Here is a 22,002-nt window from a genome sequence, read left to right on the forward strand (position 1 = left end):
AAAGAAAAGGGTCAAGAGAGAAAAGAGCAAAAGAGCGCAAGAGGCAGAAAGTAAAGAAAAGAAGGAATTAAAGCAACAGACAGAAGGCAGACCAGTAGCAGAGCAAAGATGCTCCCCACTAGGCCACCAAGGATGAGGCGCAGGCAGGAGCCTGCTGGTGGTGGAGGGTCTTGAACCACCAACCAGCGAGGGTCAGTGAGTTTGCAAGAGCCAGCAGCTACCAGGCGGAGCTGTGTGGGAAAGAAAGCAGATCACTGACAAGGTCTAAAAATAGTATTTTCAAAATTGGAATCCAAAATCCAACATGAAGTTTTCCATTTGGAAACTAAACTTATTCAATGTAATAAGGTAACTCCAATGTTATCCTATGGGAGAGTTAGGCCTTGTAGTAGTAAAGAGCAAATTTAAGAGTTTAAATTACCAGGATCTGTAAAACTTAAAAGTACATGTCATACTTTTCAAATACATTGCACCCTTCCCTGTAGGCTGTCCAGAGCCTACCATAGGGGTGACGTATATGTATTAAAAAGAAAGGTTTGAGTCTGGCAAAAGGCTACTTCAGTGGGTTGCACAATCAGTGATGCAGGCCCACTAGCAGCATTAAGTTTACAGGCCCTGGTAATGCCTCTATTGGGGACTTCAAAGTAAATTATGTTGTTACCAAGTTATAAGGGGAAGGGCACAAGCACTTTTCCACTGGTTAGCAGTGGTAAAGTGCACAGAGTCCTAAGGCCAACAAAAACAAAGTCAGCAGAAAAAAAAACAGGAGTTCACTACAACAGGTTTAATGTAGACAGCCCCTGCCAACACTGCTGAGAATGCCCAGCTGCACCTATTTGTGCAAGTATTCTCCTTGCTATGGAGGGATTTCAATGCTTGAGGGAAAAAATAAGAAATGCTAGGACGTGGTTATTTTGAGCATTGCCTCATTTAAAATACTGTTTGGGAAAGATACAGCGATCTGGCAGGCCCACATGTCCTATGTTAGAATTATAGACGTGAAGGAACCATACTGCTGTTCTATATTTCTATATAGCAAAAAGGCAAAGAATCAAATTGGCATACACAGAGCACACCACTACTACCTACAGGTGATTATTCTAAAAGAGAGCAGTAATCCAATGGGTAAGGAGACTGAAGTATTAAACTCAGAGTAGAACAAGTTACTTACCTTACCTGGTAGAGACTTACCTTAGAATATTACCCAGGCGTTAGACTGGATTTAGAAACATTAGCTGAGCAATACCCCTGCAAGTCAGTAGGCGGTGAGGTTTGGCTCTGTGTCATCCTTGCTGGATGTCACATGCTCGGCCTCTATATTGGCGGTCCCAGCGCACTGATGCCAGTTTATTTTGGCAACTTTCCACTGGCACCGAGGACAAACCCATGGGCAGAAAAGCAGTAAGGGTCCATCCCAGAACCATGGAGCCTGAGGGTGCTCCAGAGGGGTTCTGCCACCCAAAGATGAGGTGCATGGCCTCATAAACGTCATATAGTTGGGCCGTGGTTGTCTGGCTCCCAGAAACTTGGGGAGGCATGGAGACGGCCTGCAGAAACTCAGGGAGGCACCACAGAGCTAGATCTCCAGTGTAGACAGTCCCGCAACTCATCGAAGAATTACACAGCACACTCGAAGACCTGTTTGACGACATCTTCTTGTGGGACTGACCCAACTTCTCAACGACTTGGAGTGGGACAATGATCAACAAGTATGACTCTGTGAACGATCTTGGGACCTTCCTTGCAACCAAGATCTGGAACGTCGTGGGCTCGGTCAGTGTTGGGCGGTGAGGAGCCAGAGCGACCGCTCCCTCAGCGTCTTAGGCTGCATGGCACTGGCTTCCTCGCACATCATGGCATTGTAATTGTGCTCCAAATACCACAGGCAAACCAAATGTGAGTCTGTCACCAACATCTGGCGGTGAAAGGCGCTGCAAGGCTTAAAATCTGACTTTTTAGAGGAGCTCCTTCACACCAGGAGACTCTAAGGGGCCAATTAGCATTCGAAAGATGCTCTGATCATTGGTCGGAGCCTTTTCAACCGCATCTTAATATGCCAGTCGAATTCATGGAGGCAGTCGGAAAGGAATCCGAACGGTCATTCAAGCTGGCTTCTGACGGGCTCAGAGAGCCATCCACCAGTCGGAATGCGCCAGTAATCCCAAGGGCGGCTCTTTCCGCCCTTGCGATTACGATGTTGGGTTTCTGCAGCCTTTCTGTGCCGGCTTTGCCGACACAGACAGGCTCCCAAAACTCAACTTTGGGGACCCCCGGCAGGGCCCACTTGGGTACGCGGCCTCCGGTTGAAGGCCGAGGGGGCACCTATGATGCCCCACTGTTGATCCATGCACATTGTGGCGGGCCCCTTGAGGTGCCTGCCACGGGGTGCAGGGATGAACTGCACCTCCCATTTTACAATGGTAGCATGCATTTCGGCTGGAATACATGCTCCTACTGTAAAATATATGAATGCGACCGAACAGTGTTCGGTCGCATCCTAATGGCCCGGTCGCGACAGCCATCCTGGTGTCGGTCGGTCCCAATGTCGAGCGGAGGCAACTCCGCCCAATATCGTAATCACACCCTATGTCTCAAAAAATATCAGACAAAAGATTGAAGAAAGGTCAATAAAAAAGTGACTGGGGGTAGCCCTTCTGGATATTAGCTGACTGGCATGGAAAGAAAAGAACTGACAACAGTGTGCTGGGGTGGCACCTATAGAGGCACTGCAGACGTCACTTCCGGCATGGGCGATACCAGGCAGAGCCAAATGACACCACTTACCGGTGCGCAGGAGTACTGCTCATTGAAAGTTTCTGTATCCAGTCTGATGCCTGTGGAATATTCTAAGGTAAGGACTCTGCAGCTAGAAGTCTCTATCAGATAAAGCGGTTTCTCTAAAGAGAGGACAGTGAACTATAATACCATGGAAATGATCTTTGCTCTACCTTAAATTAGATTTTTCAAGGAAAGACTCTCAGTTTAAGCGTACTTGAAGGGGCCTTCTATCTTTTTTTTTGTTCCATGCATTGAAGTCTGCTTAGATGCTGTATGATCCTACCTGTGTGGTTTGGCGCCGTATACATACCTATATGTTGTCTAACTGTGTGTGTCAGACTCTGTTGGTTGCGGACATGGATATCGGGCACTCCCAGGCCTGCTGTGGCATATCTCTAACGGCCTAAGATTTTTAACTCCACATCAGGCTATGATTCCACACATTGTTTGACACTCACTGTTTGAGACCTCTCCATTCTCAGTCAGCCTATTTTCCTATCCTGATTCCCTCTAGGTTTTTGCCCATTCTCTGTAACAACTAGCTGTTTTAGATCTCTATATATAAGAATAAAGTGCAAGAAACATGACAACATAACACATGCATCTCAGTCTATGTGTATGGGTAACTGCATGTTAGGTGGTCTAAGTATTTGGTTCCCTGTAGTTCTGTTAGCTCAAGGTCCTGTTTGTCTGCTGGCCCATGTTCATGGATTGCTGTAAGTGTGTTGGCGTGAGTGTCCATGGTGTCTTCAACTTCTCAGCTGCCTGCATTATTGAAAGTAAGCGTCATCCGTGACAACGTGTGCCTGGGCTTTGTGTTTCTGCTTGTGTGTATGAATTATATAAAAGACAAAACCAGCTGGCTTTGTCATTGCCTTTTTATTTAGACGTCCCTTACATTTACTTTGAATACTGTAGTAAATACTGGTTATTACTTTCTTAAAAGACACGTTATCACTACATACATTTTTATGATTATGCTATACTGAGTCTTAAAAAGATAGCATGGAAAAGTTTGTGAGAACAAAGAAAATGTTTTACGTGTCACTCACCTGCTGCTACTACTCGGGCATCTTCATGGGCGAAGTGTCTACCAGCTGCACGACTGTCTGGATCTTTATGCCACCAAAGGACATGAACTGTAAAGACAATTGACGAAAAATATTTTTGGCCACAGAGTAGGGAGATATAGGTGTAAAACAGGCCTAGCCATGCACTAGACACTAAACAGCCTTTAAAATCAACCACTTCAAGTTACAGCTACACAATTATTGGGGTATAATCAGCATCGAGTTTAAAAACAAAAAAACATTGTCCACCTTCACAAAATAAGTTAGTACAGCAATATCTTTCTCTGCTTTTGGGTGTCCCTAGAACAATAAACCCTTTTAGGTTGTAGTATAACTGGAGGAATAGTTACATATGTCTGGTCACGTCTAGAGTGATGTCAAACACAGCAATATATGTCAGATTCAATGTAACACACAACAAGCAGATGGAAGAAATGTCTGGATTCAAGTCAACTACTGGTGATGCCCTTGTGCTGCAATCTACTCCATAGCATTTGACTCATTGTGCTACTGTAGACAGAGACTTGCCATGGGCGAATCAGTACTCTTCCAAAAGGAACAGTCCAGTCTTTATGCCAGGCCAGGTCCATTTCGGACTGAAACACAAGCAACCCCAGATTGACGTTGGCCTACTTAGTCCTGGTCAGTGAAGATTTAGCTTGAGTCCTGTGGCACAGTGAGCACTGGACACATATCTGGGCATACCTAACAAAATTGATGGAAGGAATGCTTGAATTAATCTCAGTCAACAGGAAATTCTAGGGCCATTTTCCATTACATCCTTTTTACCCACTGTGCCACTCTAAAGAGAGACCTGCCACATGCAAATCTTGGTCGTGTTGGAATAGAAGCAGTACAGCACGAGCTGCCAGACGAGGTCCGTCCAGATGGGAACAAAAGTAAACCTAGCACTGTTACACTCTATTGGGGCTCGTAAGTGAGGTGCAGCTTGACGCCAATGGCATAGAGGGCATGCGACCCAAGTCTTGGAAACCCTGTTGCACTTAGTGACTCTCACATAGAAAATGAAAAATTAGATGGCTGAGTGCATGAATTAATCTTAGTCACTGTTGGTTAGTTGGGCTACCTTTCATTCAGTTGTTTTGCCCACTATGCACTCTAGATGGTGATCAGCCATAGGCAAACTAGTTTTAGTTCTATCGGAGTAGGGCTAAGACCTATTGATCTTCAGTGACAAGGCCCACAAAAGACGAAACCACTCTTGAGTTGTTTGTTCCAGTCTAGAGGGCCCTGACCTGGAAGTGCCACTGTCCATGTTTTTTTCATGAGGTTGTGTTTTTATACACCTTTGTTCTTCCTGTTACCCAATAAAACATTTTTTAGTTAGAGAGTTAAGTACACAAAATAGTATTATCCAAAACATGTAAATATTCAGTGTAATATACATACCCAAGACAGAACATGAAACAGAAGAATGGGGGAGAAAAGTTAGAAAAGTCCTAATTTGGCATTTGTAACATCTCTGTGGTTCAGTCGTTGAACAATGTTGTAGTCCAACACATTCTCCCCCATTCACTCCATTTGTTATGTTTACACATCATCCTTTTGATCTGGGAAAACTTTGCATTTCCAAAACCCACGTTTCTGTGCTGAGTTTACATCTTGATTTCCAACCTCTGAGAATTTGTTTCATTGTCATTAGACTATGCAGTACCAATTGCTTTTTGTGTGGAGAGTGCAATTTCGGATTACTTAGTTCAATGATTAGTATGAATTTCAGTTGGTGGCTTTAGAGATGCTAGGATAATAGTGCTCAGTCTGTTTGCTATTTCTGTCCATCAATCTTGAAGTGCTGAGCAATCAGCAAACGTGTATGAGCCTGCAAGAATGTTTTTGCATCTCCAACGGCTGAAATTGCTTTTACACCTACTTTGTGCGTTTTAGTTGGAGTTCAGTATGCTTTTCGGAAATATTTGTCTGTATTCGTACTGAATGCAGATTCATGCTAAATGTACACAATTAAATAAAATAGGATTTCTATTCATTATCTTTGATTGTACGATCAAGGTCTTTTTCACAGTCAGATTTGTGTTTTACCAAAAGGTGAATATTGCTAGATAGAGCTAGAGATCTTAATAAGTTTGAATAATATTATTTGTATTTACTTTAGAGGTCTTCTGACAGTGCTGTGTAAATAATTTCAATAGCACAGGTTGACTTACCATATGTAGGACCAAGAGAAGGAGCCCCTCCTGGTCACATACAGATACATGGTATGCCAATGCTCAAACAAATGGGGTAAATATTGAAAGTGAAATGCAGAGAAGATTTATAGTATGTGTGTAGACATTGAGAGAGGGGTGGGGAAATAAGTACATAAGAATACATTAAAACTGTCTAAAAATCAATGGACTAATGGTGGAAATGTTGTTTGCTATAAATGTGGGGGTGTATATGTGTACATGCAAATATGACACTAAATTCAATTCAAATACCTCTGTATACCACACCGTAAAATACGCCTAATTCTAAATTGTGTTCACTGTGTCATTTTCCATGGAGGACAGAGTCAACAGAAGCAGTGATTGGTATGCACACACAAACATTACCTTGATTAAGCAATCCATACTCTGTGTGGAAGACACCCATGAGTCTTGTGTAACCAGTACGGACATGAGAACTGATGGATGCCTTAAAGGCCTCGCCCCAAAGTGCAGGTCCACCTGGCTTCATCTCAAAGCTGACCAACTCGTAGACTCCTGGAGGAAGACAATGAGAAAATACCAACTTGAATAGCATTCATCAGAAGAACCCATTAATTAATCTTTTTCTCTTAAAGAAGTCTGTAGAAATCATAATTCTACAAAGTTATTAACAAAAGTTGCATAATAGAAGTTACATATTAAGTATAAAAAATGACTTGTACAGTGACTCTGGATTCTTATGTAGCTTTTGCATATACTACACATCCGCTAACCACCCTTACTGCTGCGACCTGCCACTAGGCTGCAATCTGCACATGGGCCCCGGTGGCAGAAGAGACAAACAGACGCGGACTTCGGGAATACTTTCTGTTAGAACCGGGGTCACCGATTCCGACACAGTAGCTTGGCGCGAGGCAGGAAGGCACCAGAAGGCAATGTGTAAAGCAGTTGTGCAGCACACACTCACACGGACCCAGTAATGCGCACACAATGAAGAGACACCACACCAGGCTGATTGGTAAAACAAGACCCTTTATCTCATTCAGGTCAGAGCACGTAAATAGGGCAGTTAATTTCAGGGCAACAATAAATTCATTTCAGTAAATAGGGCAGATAATCTCAGGGCAACAGTAAATTAATTTCAGTAAATAGGGCAGATAATCTCAGGGCAACAGTGAATTCTTTTCAGTCTAAAACATGTGTAAATTCATTCAAGTGCTTCAGGGCAGGAGAACTGCAGGCGGAAAAAGGCAGTAGCAATAACCTTTCTAAGAGCAAGGATCACGGTAGGTAAGCGATTGCAGGTTAAAACATAGGCTTAAATTCATTCCGGTACATTCAATCAACTAGGACCTTATGGCAGATATACATTCAACATGGGAAACATTGTTTAGGTCCCCAGTCATGAAAGGCAACACTCTGAGTGGAGGGATTCAACTTCAGTGACATTCCCTATGCAGGGGGATCATACCGGCAACGTTCCTTATACATGGGTGGTGTTCAATGGAAGCAGTTGACAAGCATCCTGAAACCACCAGGGCATTCAGACAACAACTCTATGGCCGGTCTCAGTCCCCAGGCTGAGGGCAATGCAGGCAGGGTTTCAGTCAGGAGGGGCTGTCCCCTCCCTCGACAGTGGTCGCGTGTGTCAGATGTCTAGGGGCATATGCTCAGGCCCCAGCTTCCCCGCACTCACCGCTCCGTCCCGGGTAGGGGAAGGTAGGCCCCACAGCAGCGCCGGCCCCACCGGATGTAGGCCGCCCCCTCACCAGTCAGCCCACTTCGATCCTCGGGGCCTGGATTGGTGAAGGCGGCCTCTCCCTCTGCCTCCAATCTCCTGAAAGACCCGGTCGGGGCCAGTCCGGGTGCCGCTCTCCACAGTGCGGCCCTCTGCGAGGCCCGGGCGGGCTCCGGACTCCTCCAACGGCCCAAGGCTCAGTAGCCAATGGGAGCGCGGCTTCCCGGGGGGTGCAGCCTATGACGCGGCCGGCGCCCCGGTTGCTCCGCAACGCTCGGTCTTCGCACCTCCGGCCTGCGCTACCGCCACGGCGGCCCTCCCCTGGCTACTGGGGCGGCAGAGGCGGGTCAGACCATCTGATCTTCTTGAGGGGCAGCCCCAGGGCCGCAGCGAGGACTCCAGCCACAGCGCTACTCGGGGCAACACGTCTGGCAGGCACAGCGCCACTCACAGGTACCCGGGCAGCAGCGGTGATCCTGGGCAGCCCGCACTCCGTTTCTCAGCGCAGCGGGGGCACAGCATGAGCGCGCTAGCTCAGCGCTCGCAGGGAGGAAAATTCTGTCAGTCTAGCGCTTGGATGGCACAGCGCTAGCGGAAGGTAACTGTTTAAGGCAATCCAGCGCTTGGAGGGACACAGCGCTTTACCTGGGGTTTCCCAGCAGCAGCCCCAGGTTCCTCTGCGCTAGTTGGGGAGATCCAGAGGTTAGGTAGCCAGGGCTTCTTCTCTCAGCGCTGGCAGTCAGGGGCAAGAAGTAGTTGCAGGCATTTGCAGGGGTGGGGGTTGAGTTGGCAGGCACAAGAGGCATGCTGGTTCCCTGTGGCACACTGGAGTTGGTATCCTAGGTTCCCCCCTCACTGGGCAAGGTCAGCAGGCTGGCACAGTCCCTCAGCTATCTTGGGTACAGCAGGGCCTAAGCTCAGTCAGTCTCAGTAGTGTAGGTTCCCGCCTAGGCCCAACAGCCTATTCTCCAGCAGAGGTTCCCCCAGGTCCAGTGGTGCCCCAACTGACTAGTTAGGTTTCCCTCCTTTCCTCTTATACCCCTAGGTCAGGTGACCCACCTGAAAGGCAGCAAAGTACAACTCCTCCCTGGGCAGGAAGGTTCCAGGGGCTTCTACCATGTCAGACTATGTGACAAAAAGGCGGGACGGCAAGAATACAGTAACAGTATGTCCCAGCCTGATCCTAACTAATGGTGCGTGTATGAACAATGGCTACTCCGCAGTAGCAGGGGCCTGTGGCAGCCATCTTATTAGGAGAGCGCACCTGCACATTCAGCACTGTTTGGCAGTGGTAAGGTGCCCAGAGGCCTAGGTCCAACAAAAAGGTGATGGCAAAAATGAGGCGAAAAGGGAAAAAAACAGGGTAAGACCACCCTAAGGCTGACAGGTCTAACACTTTCTAACTGGCCATACCCAAAGTAGTTGGCCTCTTTGTTCGACCCCTGACGTGACGTCGGCCCAATATCGAGGCTAACGCCTGCAGGGTAACAGCACGCTTTCTGGGACCTTATCCACCTGCTCCCTTTCGACCATGTGGTGCATTCCCTTCACTCAGGGAATGCATCACAGAGCATAACATCCCTCTCCATCTACTAAGAAACAACATGAAACAATATACTGTCTAGGGAGGTGCCCTTCAGTGTTTGGCATTCCCGATCTCTTTCCCCACTCCGGGCATCTCAAAGCCACTGGCACGCTCTTCCTTGTCGCAACTTTCTCCACTGTCCTCACAGCCATTCCCACACCCATGATTCAGTAACTGTGTGGTGCACTTTTGTTACCAACATCCTGTACTCTGCATGGAGCCGGGGAATACTTTTTCAAGAATGACACGTTACGCATGACTTCTTTGCCCCATCCCCATTTGGTAGTGGCCAGTGTTCCTTTCTGTCGTACCATTTGCCACCAATGCAGCTCAAAGGGCATTTGGAATTTGTTCCCATCTCTCCGCAATCACCGCTTAGAGCGCCAGTTGCAAACAGTGATCACGCTTCATGGCTTCTTGGATGTCTTCTAATGATACAGGCAAAGGTCGAAACCATTCCAACACTAACTTCACACACTCCTCAGTTTCTTTCTGCTGCTTCCTTTTCTTCTCTGCCTGTTGCCGCGCTAGGATGTCTGGATTGTTGGCGGGGTTGGATGAACGGGGCCGGTACTCGTGTTGGATGTATTCCTGTAATTGAAGCACTCATTTTTCAATGCCTGCGGGGATGGGTTGTGATGAGGTGCCCTTAGACAGTGACATCAATAGTTTGTGATCCGTGTAGACCTGGAATGAGTGCCCACAATACATAGAGGTGGAAAATGCAACACTCAGTGCACCGCAATAGCCTCTCTCTCAGTCAGTCAGTCAAACAAAAGTTTATTTGGACTAGTTAGCCCTTAAACATATAAAATCTCCAATAATACAAACTCTTAAAATCTCATTTCTTGAATAAAATCTATCATAAAAATTCAACATGTAAAATTCATTAGTCTTTCCATTAATCTGTATAAAGTACTGTATATCTATTAATATTTTAAAACAAGTATTTCAGTTCTAGTCACATTTAAGATTTTTTTTAAACATTCTTAAGGAACATCCCCATAGCACAAGCTATATCTAAGTTTCAGTTAAAAGATCTTCTGTGTTACCCGTCGCGCTTCCTGTCTCCTGACTTTTGTCCCGAGCCCTACACTACATCTCCCATAATGCCCTCTGTCGGGGGGAGGAGTTGTGTGCCTTCCCATGCTGCCTTGACCAGTCAGTTTAAACTGGGCGTCCTTCCTCAGTGCGGCGCTTGGCTTCCTTAGCTGTGGTGGACCACGCCCTGCACTCGCTACCCTGCAACTTCGCAAAGGCTTTCTAACCCCGAGAAAAAGCTGGTTTCTTTCCGGCTCTACGCCTTCCGAGCTCCGTGCATTACAAGGACCTTCGAGAGTCGCCAAGGTCGTCTTCGCTGAAAACCAAAACAAACCTTCAACCGTCCCTTCTTGTTCCTGATTATCCTCGAAGTGACCGGAGTGGTGCTCTGCTCCAAGAAACCCGAGAGGCGTCGTCATTTGGCTTGCTCTGACTTCCGTAACAGTGAGTAGACGTGCTCTCCCCATACTGCAAGTCACGATTCCCTGTCCAAAAGATTTCCCGTTTGTCGAGCAACGGACCCTTCACAACCAGCCTGTAAGAAGCATCCGTTTCCTTTATTTTTGCTTGTTCTATTTTTGTTCCTCTCCTTCGATTGCACAAACTGTGGCAAGGACAGACTTAAGATTATGATACTTCTCCTTTAAGTGACATTGTACTCACCTCGCTGCACCTATAAGCGAGTGACTATTTGCCGGTCGAACTGGCGCAAGAGACCTTGAGTGATTATCAACTCCGGGTCAGAGGATTGCTATTTCTTTTGATGTCAGCATTTGCATTGAGAAATTGATTTACGTTTGGCGAGTAAGTCGCGCTATGTGAGTATGAGAAAGTACACAACCTCCATTGGCTGTATGGGGTAATTCCACGATTCCTACTCCCCGCTCTCCTAGTTTAACCTGTCCCTTCTCTTTTTATCTCCTGTTTATTGTTTTTGTGTACTACAGTGCTACCTCACCAGTCCCCTGCTGTCGTCCTGGTCACGTGGTCCTGTTGTCGTCTCCTCCCTCCCTAGAGGTATCCTTCTCTGGTCGTGGGCTTTACTAGTACCGACCGGCAGACCTACCTTGAGGGAGAGTTGGGACCCTATCCTCGCTCCTGTGGACCTGGTTATTCTACGGATCTAAGTCCCAGACCCGACATTCTGCTTGTACCCTGTTTTTAATACCATACTTTTTAAAAATTGGGCATAAAAACACTTTCGGTATATCCAACATTTTCTGACAGTCCAGTAAAATATGTAACATATCACAAGTGGTTCCCAAAGATCAAACACATTTGCCTTTACTGTCAATCGTAGCTTTCTTTACCCCGTTGTTTGCATAGCAAGGGTTAGCACCAATTCTTAATATTAGCAATTCTCCTCTTATCTGCTGACACAGTAGTCTATCCATATAAGGGAAATGTTGCTCATTTTGCCACAAATTGGTCATAAAGCATACAGATTTTTTCCCCTTGAGATAGTCTTGATCGTGAGCTCGAGAGATTACTCTTCCCCGGGCCCAGAGTTCCCTCTTCAGCCTCAATTTGTAAGGTCTGAGGGCACAGTTTGGTCCTCATAATTCTACAAGCTTTAGTTATAATTTCTCTTATTCCTTTTTCCCATCTTAACTCGCTCTTCAGTATCTCATTTCTACACCGCTGCGAGATTTTAAGTTCTTCTCCATCGCCCAGGCGCTGCCAAAACTTAATAGCACTGTACATGCCAAGGTATCCAATGACGTAATTCCTGTTTCTAATCTTATTGTGTGGACCATTGAGGAAATGGGCAGCGATAATAAGTTTTTCAAGCATTTTCCATCTTCAACATCCCATCTGCTTTTGCTACTCAAATATAGCGTTTCTACTCCGTTTAGGAATTGTGGTGTTACCATGGCTACATAAGCTTTTAAAACTGGTCTGTCAGACTTTTCACCATACACTCCATTTAATTTTTTTAGACCACTGACCGAGGCTTATGCCCTCAGTTTTAATGCATTCAAACGGGTATGCCAATTCAAACTTTTCTCAAACCACATCCCTTTGGTACCTATATTCGTTTACCTTTTTCACCTTTGTGGAGCCCAAATACCAGTTAAACTTTGTTTTCCTTCTTCCAAAGCTCAATACCTTTGTCTTGTCCATATTTACTACAAGTTTTTTTAAGATTGCAATATTTATTGAACATATTCATCTTTCTTTGCAGACAGATCTCTGTTTAGTCTATTATTACAAGATCATCTGCATATAATAGACAAACAATGTGTTTTCCGTTTAACTTTGGGCTAGCCCCTCTTGCAGTGCCTAAGACTGAAGGTAAGTCTGCTATGAAAAGGGAAAAAAGTAGTGGGGCCAATACACACCCCTCTCTTAACCCATTTCCAGTTGGGATTTTCTGCGATAGGCTCCCCTCTACATTCAAAATTATCTGTGCCCAATTTTGAGTATGTAGAGCTTGTATTAACCTTAGCAGATCCCTTGGAATGTTATATCTGAGCAATGTCTCCCACAATGTTTCACGATTCACCAGGTCAAACGCTGGGCGGAAGTCGATATACTTCTGTGCGATGGACCATAGCAACAGTGGTCGACTTTAGAGTGCCCCTCCTTAAACCCCCCCCCCCCCCCTATCCCGGGAGCACCACTTGATTTGCTTCACCCCAATCCTCAAGTCTTTCCAGGATTATTTTTGCAAATACTTTTTCTCCTACATTCAGTAGGTTAATTAGTCTATAGTTCTTTGGGGCTTTGATATCACCTCGTTTATGGATGGGCCTTATATTTGCTCCTTTCCAATTTTCTGGTATAAGACCAGTATTAAGAATCCCAAGGAACTTTTGTGAAATAAAACAGCGCACCACTCTGGCCTGTTTTTTATGATCACTGCGGGAAGGTTGTCTGGTCCTGCAGCTCTCGTCAAGGTAAGGCGAGATATGATCTTTTTAAATATTTCTCAGTGTGAAGTATTCCTTGATCTCCTCTCTCACACCTGGCCACAGTATGGTTCTCAATCTCTCTTTTGCTGGCCATTTCCCATACATTTCCCCCCAAGTACCTTAGCCAACCATCTTCTGGTACTACACAGTTCAAGGACCCTAATGTTTTGCATGAACTCTTGGACCAGCTTCCAAAAACCTTTTATGTCTTTGGATTCTATTACAGAGAGTTTTACCCAGCAGCTCTCTTTGTTTATTCTTTTTTTATTTCTGATAATCATTTTATATTTTATCCTTAATTTCTGGAGGTTGTGGAATGATTCTACATTATATTTTCCTGAGTCTTCTTTTTCTTTGTCTGATATTTGCTTTTAATTTACTACACTCTTCATCGAACCAGGTCTTTTCTTTTATTTGGGTTCTATTTTTCCTACCCTCACCGGATCTTCTTGATTTTATTTTAACCCTTAGGCATTCAACCACTTTAATAATTATATTTCCATACCAGTTATTATCGGCATTGTTCGAATTGTTTCCTAATGTTTGATTCTGCTGTACCGCCGCTAATTTTACAATATGCTCCTCATATATACATGTTGTTAGATGCCTTGGGTTGTCAATATTGACCTGGAGAGCTTTATCTCTTTGTTTTTCCCTTGCTCCATATATTTCGAACTTTAGTGGGTAATGATCACTTCCCTCCACTCTTGCCACTGTTAAATTCTTAATTAAGTCAAAATTCCATGCATGTGGAAAGACATAGCCAATTGGACAGGGTTGCTGGCCTATCTTAAATCTACTATTTGCTGGTAAATCTGTCTCCAATCTGCCATTTATGCAAACTTAACCCATTGAGCCCATAATTTGCCCTAGAGCCATATCTTGCATTGACAAATCCACTATCGGAAAGATGGCATCATTTATCTTGTATGAAGTCAGCAGCTCCTTACACCATGAGTCGATCCTCCGAGGATCTAATTTATGTAATCACCCAGCACAATAAGTACATCCTTGTAATAATTGACAGCTAAGGACAGCACATCTTCTTTACATTTTCCCAGTTCTGACTTGTAATCATTTTCTTAACCCTTCTGTATATACACATTTATAATGACAATACCTTTGCATCTAGGGTCTGGGTTCACCAACAACACTCTACAACCCATTACCCATTTGCATTTTACTTCCAAGGGGATTACCTTCCTGGCAATTTTTGTAGAAACCAACGTCATTTGCCCACCGGAAGGTCGGCCATATTGTTTCTTCCTTGCTACTTTAGTCTATTGAACAAACCCTTCAATCAATGGGGATTCGTCGCACAGCCAGGTCTCCTGCAAACACATGATCTCGTTACTATCAATGACTTCTTTAAAAATGTCCAAGTTCGATATTCTATTATACCCATTTATGTTCCAGGATAATATAGCCAGGCTGTGTGACAACCTTACTTCCTAGTCGATGTCGCTTAACCCTCCATCTTCCTCATATGCTGGGAATGCGAGAGCCCTATATCTATTTCCCACCAGTAAACCTCCGTAGCTCTCTCTGTTTCCTTACATCTTATCGTGATTTCGAGATCCGCCTTAATATCCCAACCTGGGTCATTCAGTCTAACCTGTCTTAGTCCCAACCCTGCATGATTCCTCAGGAATGGCCTCTCATACTAGTTATACTCTGACATTTCTGTCTGCTGTACTAATCTGATACCTCCTGTTGGAAAACCACACTCCCACTCTGAAAGGGTGGTGGTGGACTCCCCGAACACACTGTGGTAGCTTGGCTCGAGTGGTCAGGAAACAGGCGCCGTGCTAAGCATACAATATACCCATACAATAACCATGCGTGCATCCGTTCCAAAAACGACCCTACACCGTAAAAATTATGAAAATATTCTTTCTTTATCTTATTCTCTTAGTTGCTGATTGGAAAAATAAATAGGTCAATCACAATATACAAGTTTCAATTAGTGCAGGTCCAATAAGTATTGGCTGGTTGATGAAATAAATAGGGGTGATCATAAATAACAGGGCATAAATACAAGTGCAATATATACAGACAATTAAATACTTTGAGGCAATAAATACTGTACCAATAAATATTGTACACCATCAAGTCCTGTGGACCTATAAATATAGTGAAGCAATAAATAGGTAAAAATTCAATAAATACAGTACCCCCAATAAATAATTAAAAGTATACAGCAACACTCATGTAATCAGATGACACTTCAATTCTTAAGGGCTGATTTGGCCCAGGCACAGCTTGTAGGGTTGTGGAAGGCTTGAGGGGGGCTACTCCCTGGCTGGGACAAGGCTGAGGCCTAAGCTGAGGTAGATCAAAGGGGGGGAATACCAGTGCCCTGGCTTTCTCTCTCCACACAACCTCTCTAGGTTAGTCCCAGTTCACCCCTTGCACAGTCAGGTTGGTTTCAGCACCTCCCTAGCCCCTTAGAGCAGTCTCTCAGGTCTCCACAGGGCCTTAGGCGCCCTCTACTCCACTTACTGCCCTTTTTCTGATGTTCCGACGCCGCTGGAGTCGTGTCGACGCCGTGAGGCGGTTCCGGTTCGGTCTCGGCGGCCTCGGCACAATGTCAGTTCTTTGACGACGCCGGCAGGCGGTTCCGGTCCGATGTCGGTGGCCTCGGTTCGATCTCGACCTCCGATTCGACGGCGTCGGGCAGTCTCTTCACGATGTCGACTTCGGGCGGCTCCGGTCCGATGGCGCTCTCGGCTCCGATGACGTCGGCCGGCCTGGCCTCGATGTCGACTTCCGGCGACTCCGGGGTGCGATCCTCACCCCCGACCTCCGGTGCTCCTCCTCACAGGCTCCGGGCGACTCCGGAGTGCGATCCTCACTCCCGACCTCCGGTGCTCCTCTACCTCGGTCTCCGACGACTCCGGAGGGCGGACTTCACTCCTCCGATGACGCCGCTCGCTCGACCTCGGTTCACTTCCTCCTCGACCTCTGGTATTCCTCACGACCTCCGTCGGCGCCCTCTCACGACCTCAGGCGGCTCCGGGTACGACGTCTGCTACTTCAGTCAGCGCCGCTTCTCCACCTCGGGCTCCAGGTCTTCAGGCTACTCGACGCCGGACTCCAGGGAAACCAGTTCTCAGGTCAGGATCTTGCTGCTTTCTGCCTCTAAGGCCTGTTCCTGCTGTTCAGGTCCTTAGGATGACTTTTTCTGTCTTCTTCCCACACAGGGCTATAGGCTGGGATCCATCAGTAGGGACAAGTATCAAGGGTGGGTTTATGGACCCCACTCCAGGCACAAGTTTCCACCCCTGCTGCTTCACTCCTTCCTCCTTCACTGTTGTGCTCCTCTCTCTTCACCAGTCAGGTGCCAACTGCCAGCTCCAACTGCCAACTGCCTCTCTTATCCTCCCAACATTCTGAACGGCCTCCAACCGTCACAGAGTTCTGGAATCTCCTGGAATGTTCTGGAAGGTGCTGGTAGGTTCCAGTGGATGCTGGTGATGTCACAGGTGGCCACCATCTTGTGCTCCAGGCCCTCAGACAGACGTTTCAGGGGTAGCTAAAATGGCTCCCTGAATCTGCAGCAACACGAAAAAGTCTGGTGGTTCCCAAAAAGGAAAAATTCAAACAGGGTTTGAGGCAAAAGTGGGACAAAATAAATAATGATGAGGAGGGACCACCCAAAGTGCTGACAGGTCTAACACGCGTCCCCCCCAGCTGAAAGTGGGGAGAGCTACCCAACCCCTTGGGAGTTCTCATCACTAAGGCGGAAATACCTTGAGAGACCGTCTGCATTGGCGTGGTCCACTCCAGGCCGATGTTCCACCTGAAAGTCCATCCCCTGTAGGGAAATAGACCACCTCAACAACTTGGGATTCTCCCCCTTCATTTGCATCAGCCAACGAAGGGGTCGGTGGTCGGTCTGAACTAGGAAGTGCGAGCCAAACAGGTATGGCCGCAACTTCTTCAGAGCCCATACCACTGCAAAGGCTTCACGCTCTATTGCACTCCACTTCTGTTCCCTGGGAAGTAGTCTCCTGGATAGGAAGACCACGGGTTGATCCAGACCCTCTTCGTTGAGTTGCGATAACACTGCCCCAATGCCATGTTCTGATGCATCTGTCTGGACAATGAACTTCTTGGAAAAGTCTGGGGCCCTTAAGACCGGGGCCTCGCACATGGCTTTCTTCAATTTCTCAAAGGCTTGCTGACAAGCCTCCGTCCAGACTACCCGTCGAGGTTGTTTCTTGGACGTGAGCTCCGTGAGAGGGGCTACGATGGTACCGTACCCCTTCACGAAGCGGCGATAGTATCCCGTGAGGCCCAAAAATGCTCAGACCTCAGTCTGTGTCTTGGGGGGTTCCCAGGCCATGATGGCCTCGATCTTCGCCTGGAGGGGTTGCACCGTTCCCCTACCCACCAAGTGTCCAAGGTACACTACCGACCCCTGCCCGATCTGGCACTTGCTGGCCTTGATCGTCAATCCAGCTTGTCTCAGGGCCTGGAGAACAGCTTGCAGGTGACGCAAGTGATCCTCCCAGCTGCTACTGAAGACGGCTATGTCATCCAGATAAGCAGCAGAGAAACTCTCCATTCCGGTGAGGATCTGGTTTACCAGGCGCTGAAACGTGGCAGGTGCGTTCTTGAGCCCAAAGGGCATCACACAGAACTGGTAGTGGCCATTGGGCGGGGAGAAGGCTGACCTTTCCCTTGCTCCATCAGTCAACGAGATCTGCCAGTACCCTGAAGTAAGGTCAAAGGTACTTAGATATTGGGCAGCTCCCAGCCGGTCAATCAATTCATCCGCCCTAGGGATCGGATGTGCATCAGTCTTTGTCACTGAATTCAGTCCCCGGTAGTCCACACAGAACCTCAGTTCTGGTTGGGCACCCGGTGGTGCAGCTTTCGGTACTAACACCACCGGACTGGACCAGGGGCTGCTAGAAGGTTCAATCACTCCTAGCTCCAGCATCTTAGTGACTTCACTATGAATGCTGGCCTTCACCTTGTCTGACATCCGGTAGACCTTGGACTTCACAGGTGGGCTGTCTCCTGTGTCCACGTCATGGACGCACAGGTGAGTCCTACCCGGGACAAGGGAGAACAACGAAGAGTACTGCCCCAGGACTTGGCGACAGTCCTCCTGCTGTTCAGGAGTTAGAGATGGGGAGAGAATCACTCCCTCCACCGACCCATCCTTTTCTTGAGACGCCAACAGATCAGGGAGAGGCTCGCTTTCCACGTCCTCTCCTCCGTCAGTCACCATCATCAAGATGACTTCGGGCCTCTCGTGGTGGGGTTTGAGGCGGTTGGCATGCAGCACCCGCAGGGGCTGACGAGGGGTCTTCAGGTCCACCAAGTAGGTAGCCTTACCCTTCTTCTCCAACACCTCAAAGGGTCCTGACCAGCGATCCTGGAGGGCACTAAGCTCTCCTGGTTCGATCACCCACACCTTCTGGCCAGGCTCCAACTCCACCGGGTGAGCGTTGTGGTCATACCACGCCTTCATCACTGCTTGGCTGGCTTCCAAGTTGTCAGAAGCTTGCTTCCACAACTTAGCCATTTGGCTCCGGAAGGCCAGCATGTAGCTCACCACATCCTGGGGGAGCTTTCTGGGAGTTCTTTCCCATCCGTCTCTCACCAGGTTGAGAGGTCCACGTACAGGGTGCCCATACAGAAGCTCGAAGGGGCTGAAGCCCACTCCCTTCTGTGGCACTTCCCTGTAGGAAAAAAGTAAACAGGGTAGGAGGACGTCCCATTTCCTCCGCAGGCTTTCAGGCAGACTTCTGATCATGCCTTTTAAGGTTTTGTTAAACCTTTCCACCAGACCATTGGTCTGGGGGTGGTAAGGAGTGGTGAACCGGTAGGTCACTCCACACTCCTTCCACATTGCCCGCATATACGCTGACATGAAGTTGGTCCCCCTGTCGGACACAACTTCCTTGGGAAAACCCACTCGGGTAAAGATTCCCATCAGGGCCCTAGCCACAACAGGTGCTGTTATGGTCCTCAGAGGTATTGCCTCTGGGTACCGTGTGGCATGATCCACCAGGACCAGGATAAACCTGTGACCAGCTGATGTTGGCGGATCTAACGGACCCACAATGTCGATGCCCACCCTTTCAAAGGGGGTGCTAACGACAGGAAGTGGTTCCAGGGGAGCTTTCAGCTTCACCCCTGTTTTCCCACTGGCTTGGCAAGACACACATGTCCGGCAGTAGGTATCGGACGACACTTTCATCTGAGGCCAATAAAAGTGTGGGACAAGACGGGCGAAGGTCTTGTCTTGCCCCAGGTGTCCTGCCAATGGTATCTCGTGAGCCAACTCTAAAAGGAAGGCTCGATAACGTTGAGGAACTACCAAGGCTCGTGACGATCCATGTAGGGGTGCCTTGGGTTCACTGTAGAGGAGGCCATCCTCCCAGTAAACACTGTAGTTCCCTTCAACGTTCCCTGCTGCCTGGGCTTCGGCCTGTCGCCTCAGCCCCTCAAGGGTAGGGCACTCCCTCTGGCCCTGGCAGAATTCCTCCCTGGACGGGCCTCCCTCCACGTGCCACTCGGCCGGGATGGGTAGGTCCTCCAGGTTGGTAACGTCCCCCTCCGCAGACTCCTGGTCCACCACCTCCGGTGGCCTATCCGTCCTACGGGGTGGAGACGCCGAGGCAGGCTCCTCCTGTCCTCGGTTCTTCCCTTGACTGGCAGCTGGCTGGGCCTTTGTTCCAGGCTCCAGCCGGAATGAACTCCCTCTTCGGGTAGTCGCGGACCTTGTGCTAACACAGGCCCAGTCAGGTGTACCCAGCATCTCGGTGTGAGTCCGGTATTCCACCTCCTTCCAAGCGTTGTGCTCCATGTCATTGCCCAGCAGACAATCGACTGGCACGGCAGGGCTTACGGCAACTCGAAGTGAACCTGCAACCCCCCCCCATTCAAAGGGAACCTCGGCCACGGGATAGTGACCTGTTCTGCCGTCAGCCATCGCGGCTGGGTGGAGTACATCGGGAATTACCTGCTCTGGAGACACCAGCTGGCTACGCACCATAGTCATACTGGCTCCTGTGTCTCTCAGAGCCTCCCCCCTTTGGCCGTTGATGGTGATCCACTGCCCATACTTTGCGGTATTTGCGGGCACCTGGATCTTAGGAACCATCTCCCGTTCTCCCAGGGACACTAGAGTGACACCCGCCCACTCCCTTCCCTTAGTTAAGGGCATCTCCTCCCCGAGCACTACACTAGCTACTCCGGGGGGCTTTCCTCCAGTGGGAGGGGGTGATCGTTTCTGACACTTCGGATCTCCTTTATAGTGTCCAACGCCACCGCACTCGTAGCAATGGACAACCCTTGGCTGCTGACTCTGGCCAGGATTAGGGTTTCTGGGTGGGTTAGCCTTAGAGGTGAATCCTGTTCCCTTCCCTTGGAAGTTATTTTGGGGGCCTTTGGAGAACTCCTTTTTCTTTTCCCCCCCCTCTTTCTTCTGGGGGGCGCCCTGTCCGGCCTTTTGAGTATCCCCTCCAGTCCCCCTTGTGGACACCCGGGTACTAGCCCAAATGTCCGCCTCCTCAGCAAGCTTCCGGGGGCTGGTCAGCTTGCTATCCACCAGGTGTTGCCGCAGTTCAGGGAAACATTTCTCGAGTAGGTGTTCCTTCAGTACTAGGTCAAACAGCTCCTCGTAGTTCCTTACTTCACTGCCCTGAATCCAACCTTCCAGTGCCTTCTTTGCATAGTCCAGGAAGTCCACCCAATTCTGTGTGCCCAGTTTGTGACTACCCCTGAACTTCTGTCTGTACTTTTCAGGTGTTAGTCCAAACTTTCTGATGAGCGCCAGTTTCATGGTGGGGTAGTGGGTCTGCTCATCCTCTTCGAGGGCCAATAAAGCATCCCTACCAGCTGGAGGCATGTACCTATACAATCCTCCTCCCCAATACTTCACTGGAACCCCATGGGCCCTCAACGAGACCTCATAGGCTGCTAGCCACTTGGCGATGTCGTCACCCGCCCCATAGCTAGCTACTATGTCCTTTGGCAGGTAAGGTTTGGATTCCCTGGTGATTTCTTGGTCTTTGCTGCCACCATTAGGAACAGTTGGTGCTCCAATTCTTAGGATCTGAAGCTCTATCTCTTTCAGTCTTATCTCATGAGCCATCCTCTCTTTCTCCGTCTCATGAGCCAACCTCTGTTCCTCCTTCTCCTTCTCCAGCTTTGCTAAATCCCATGTGAGCTGTCTTTTCTCTCTCCGATCTGCTAACTCCACGCTGGATAAGCCCCCGCTAGAGACAGTGCTGCCCTTCCTAGAAAGTGTCCTGGGCCCTGCTGACAGGTTCCCCACCTCAGGTTGGTACATCTCAGCCCCCTCGGGGTCAGGCTCTCCATCCCTGTCTTCCTCCTCAGCCTTGCTTTCCCTGCGTGCCTCCCCCCAAGCCCTTAAGCTGGTTTGGAGTGCACCCTTCTTTGCTCCTGGGGGACAGTACACCCCCTCCCGCTGGCAAAACTCCCTGAGTTGGGCCACAGTGTACGTTTCTAGATTTTCTAGTACAAACTCCATCTTGCCCACTCAGGTTAGAGGACAGGTTTTGTGCAGTAACAATGCAGGGGGGTACCTTTAATAATACCTCCTCCCACCACCAGAGTAAATTTGGAAAAAACAAAAACCCACAATTAGGAAGGCCGCTTTGAGAAAACTCCCGGTGTAGGCCTATGGACTACCCACAGTTATTGTTGAGTATATGTAGGCACAGCT

General features: G+C 48.1%; 1 protein-coding gene across 1 annotated transcript in view; it reads right to left on the reverse strand.

The window, feature by feature from the left end:
- LOC146862120 (protein NipSnap homolog 3A-like) overlaps positions 1-22,002 on the reverse strand; it is a 183,102-nt gene that overhangs the window by 23,473 nt on the left and 137,627 nt on the right. Inside the window, exons 4-5 of the mRNA XM_085641311.1 lie at positions 6,419-6,568; positions 3,831-3,917 (exon numbers count right to left, since the gene is read on the reverse strand). Coding sequence (XP_085497437.1) covers positions 3,831-3,917; positions 6,419-6,568 — 237 coding nt within the window. The remainder of the gene's footprint in view (positions 1-3,830; positions 3,918-6,418; positions 6,569-22,002) is intronic.

The sequence above is a fragment of the Triturus cristatus genome, chromosome 2_2 (genome assembly GCF_964204655.1).
Source record: "Triturus cristatus chromosome 2_2, aTriCri1.1, whole genome shotgun sequence".
Taxonomy (NCBI): domain Eukaryota; kingdom Metazoa; phylum Chordata; class Amphibia; order Caudata; family Salamandridae; genus Triturus; species Triturus cristatus.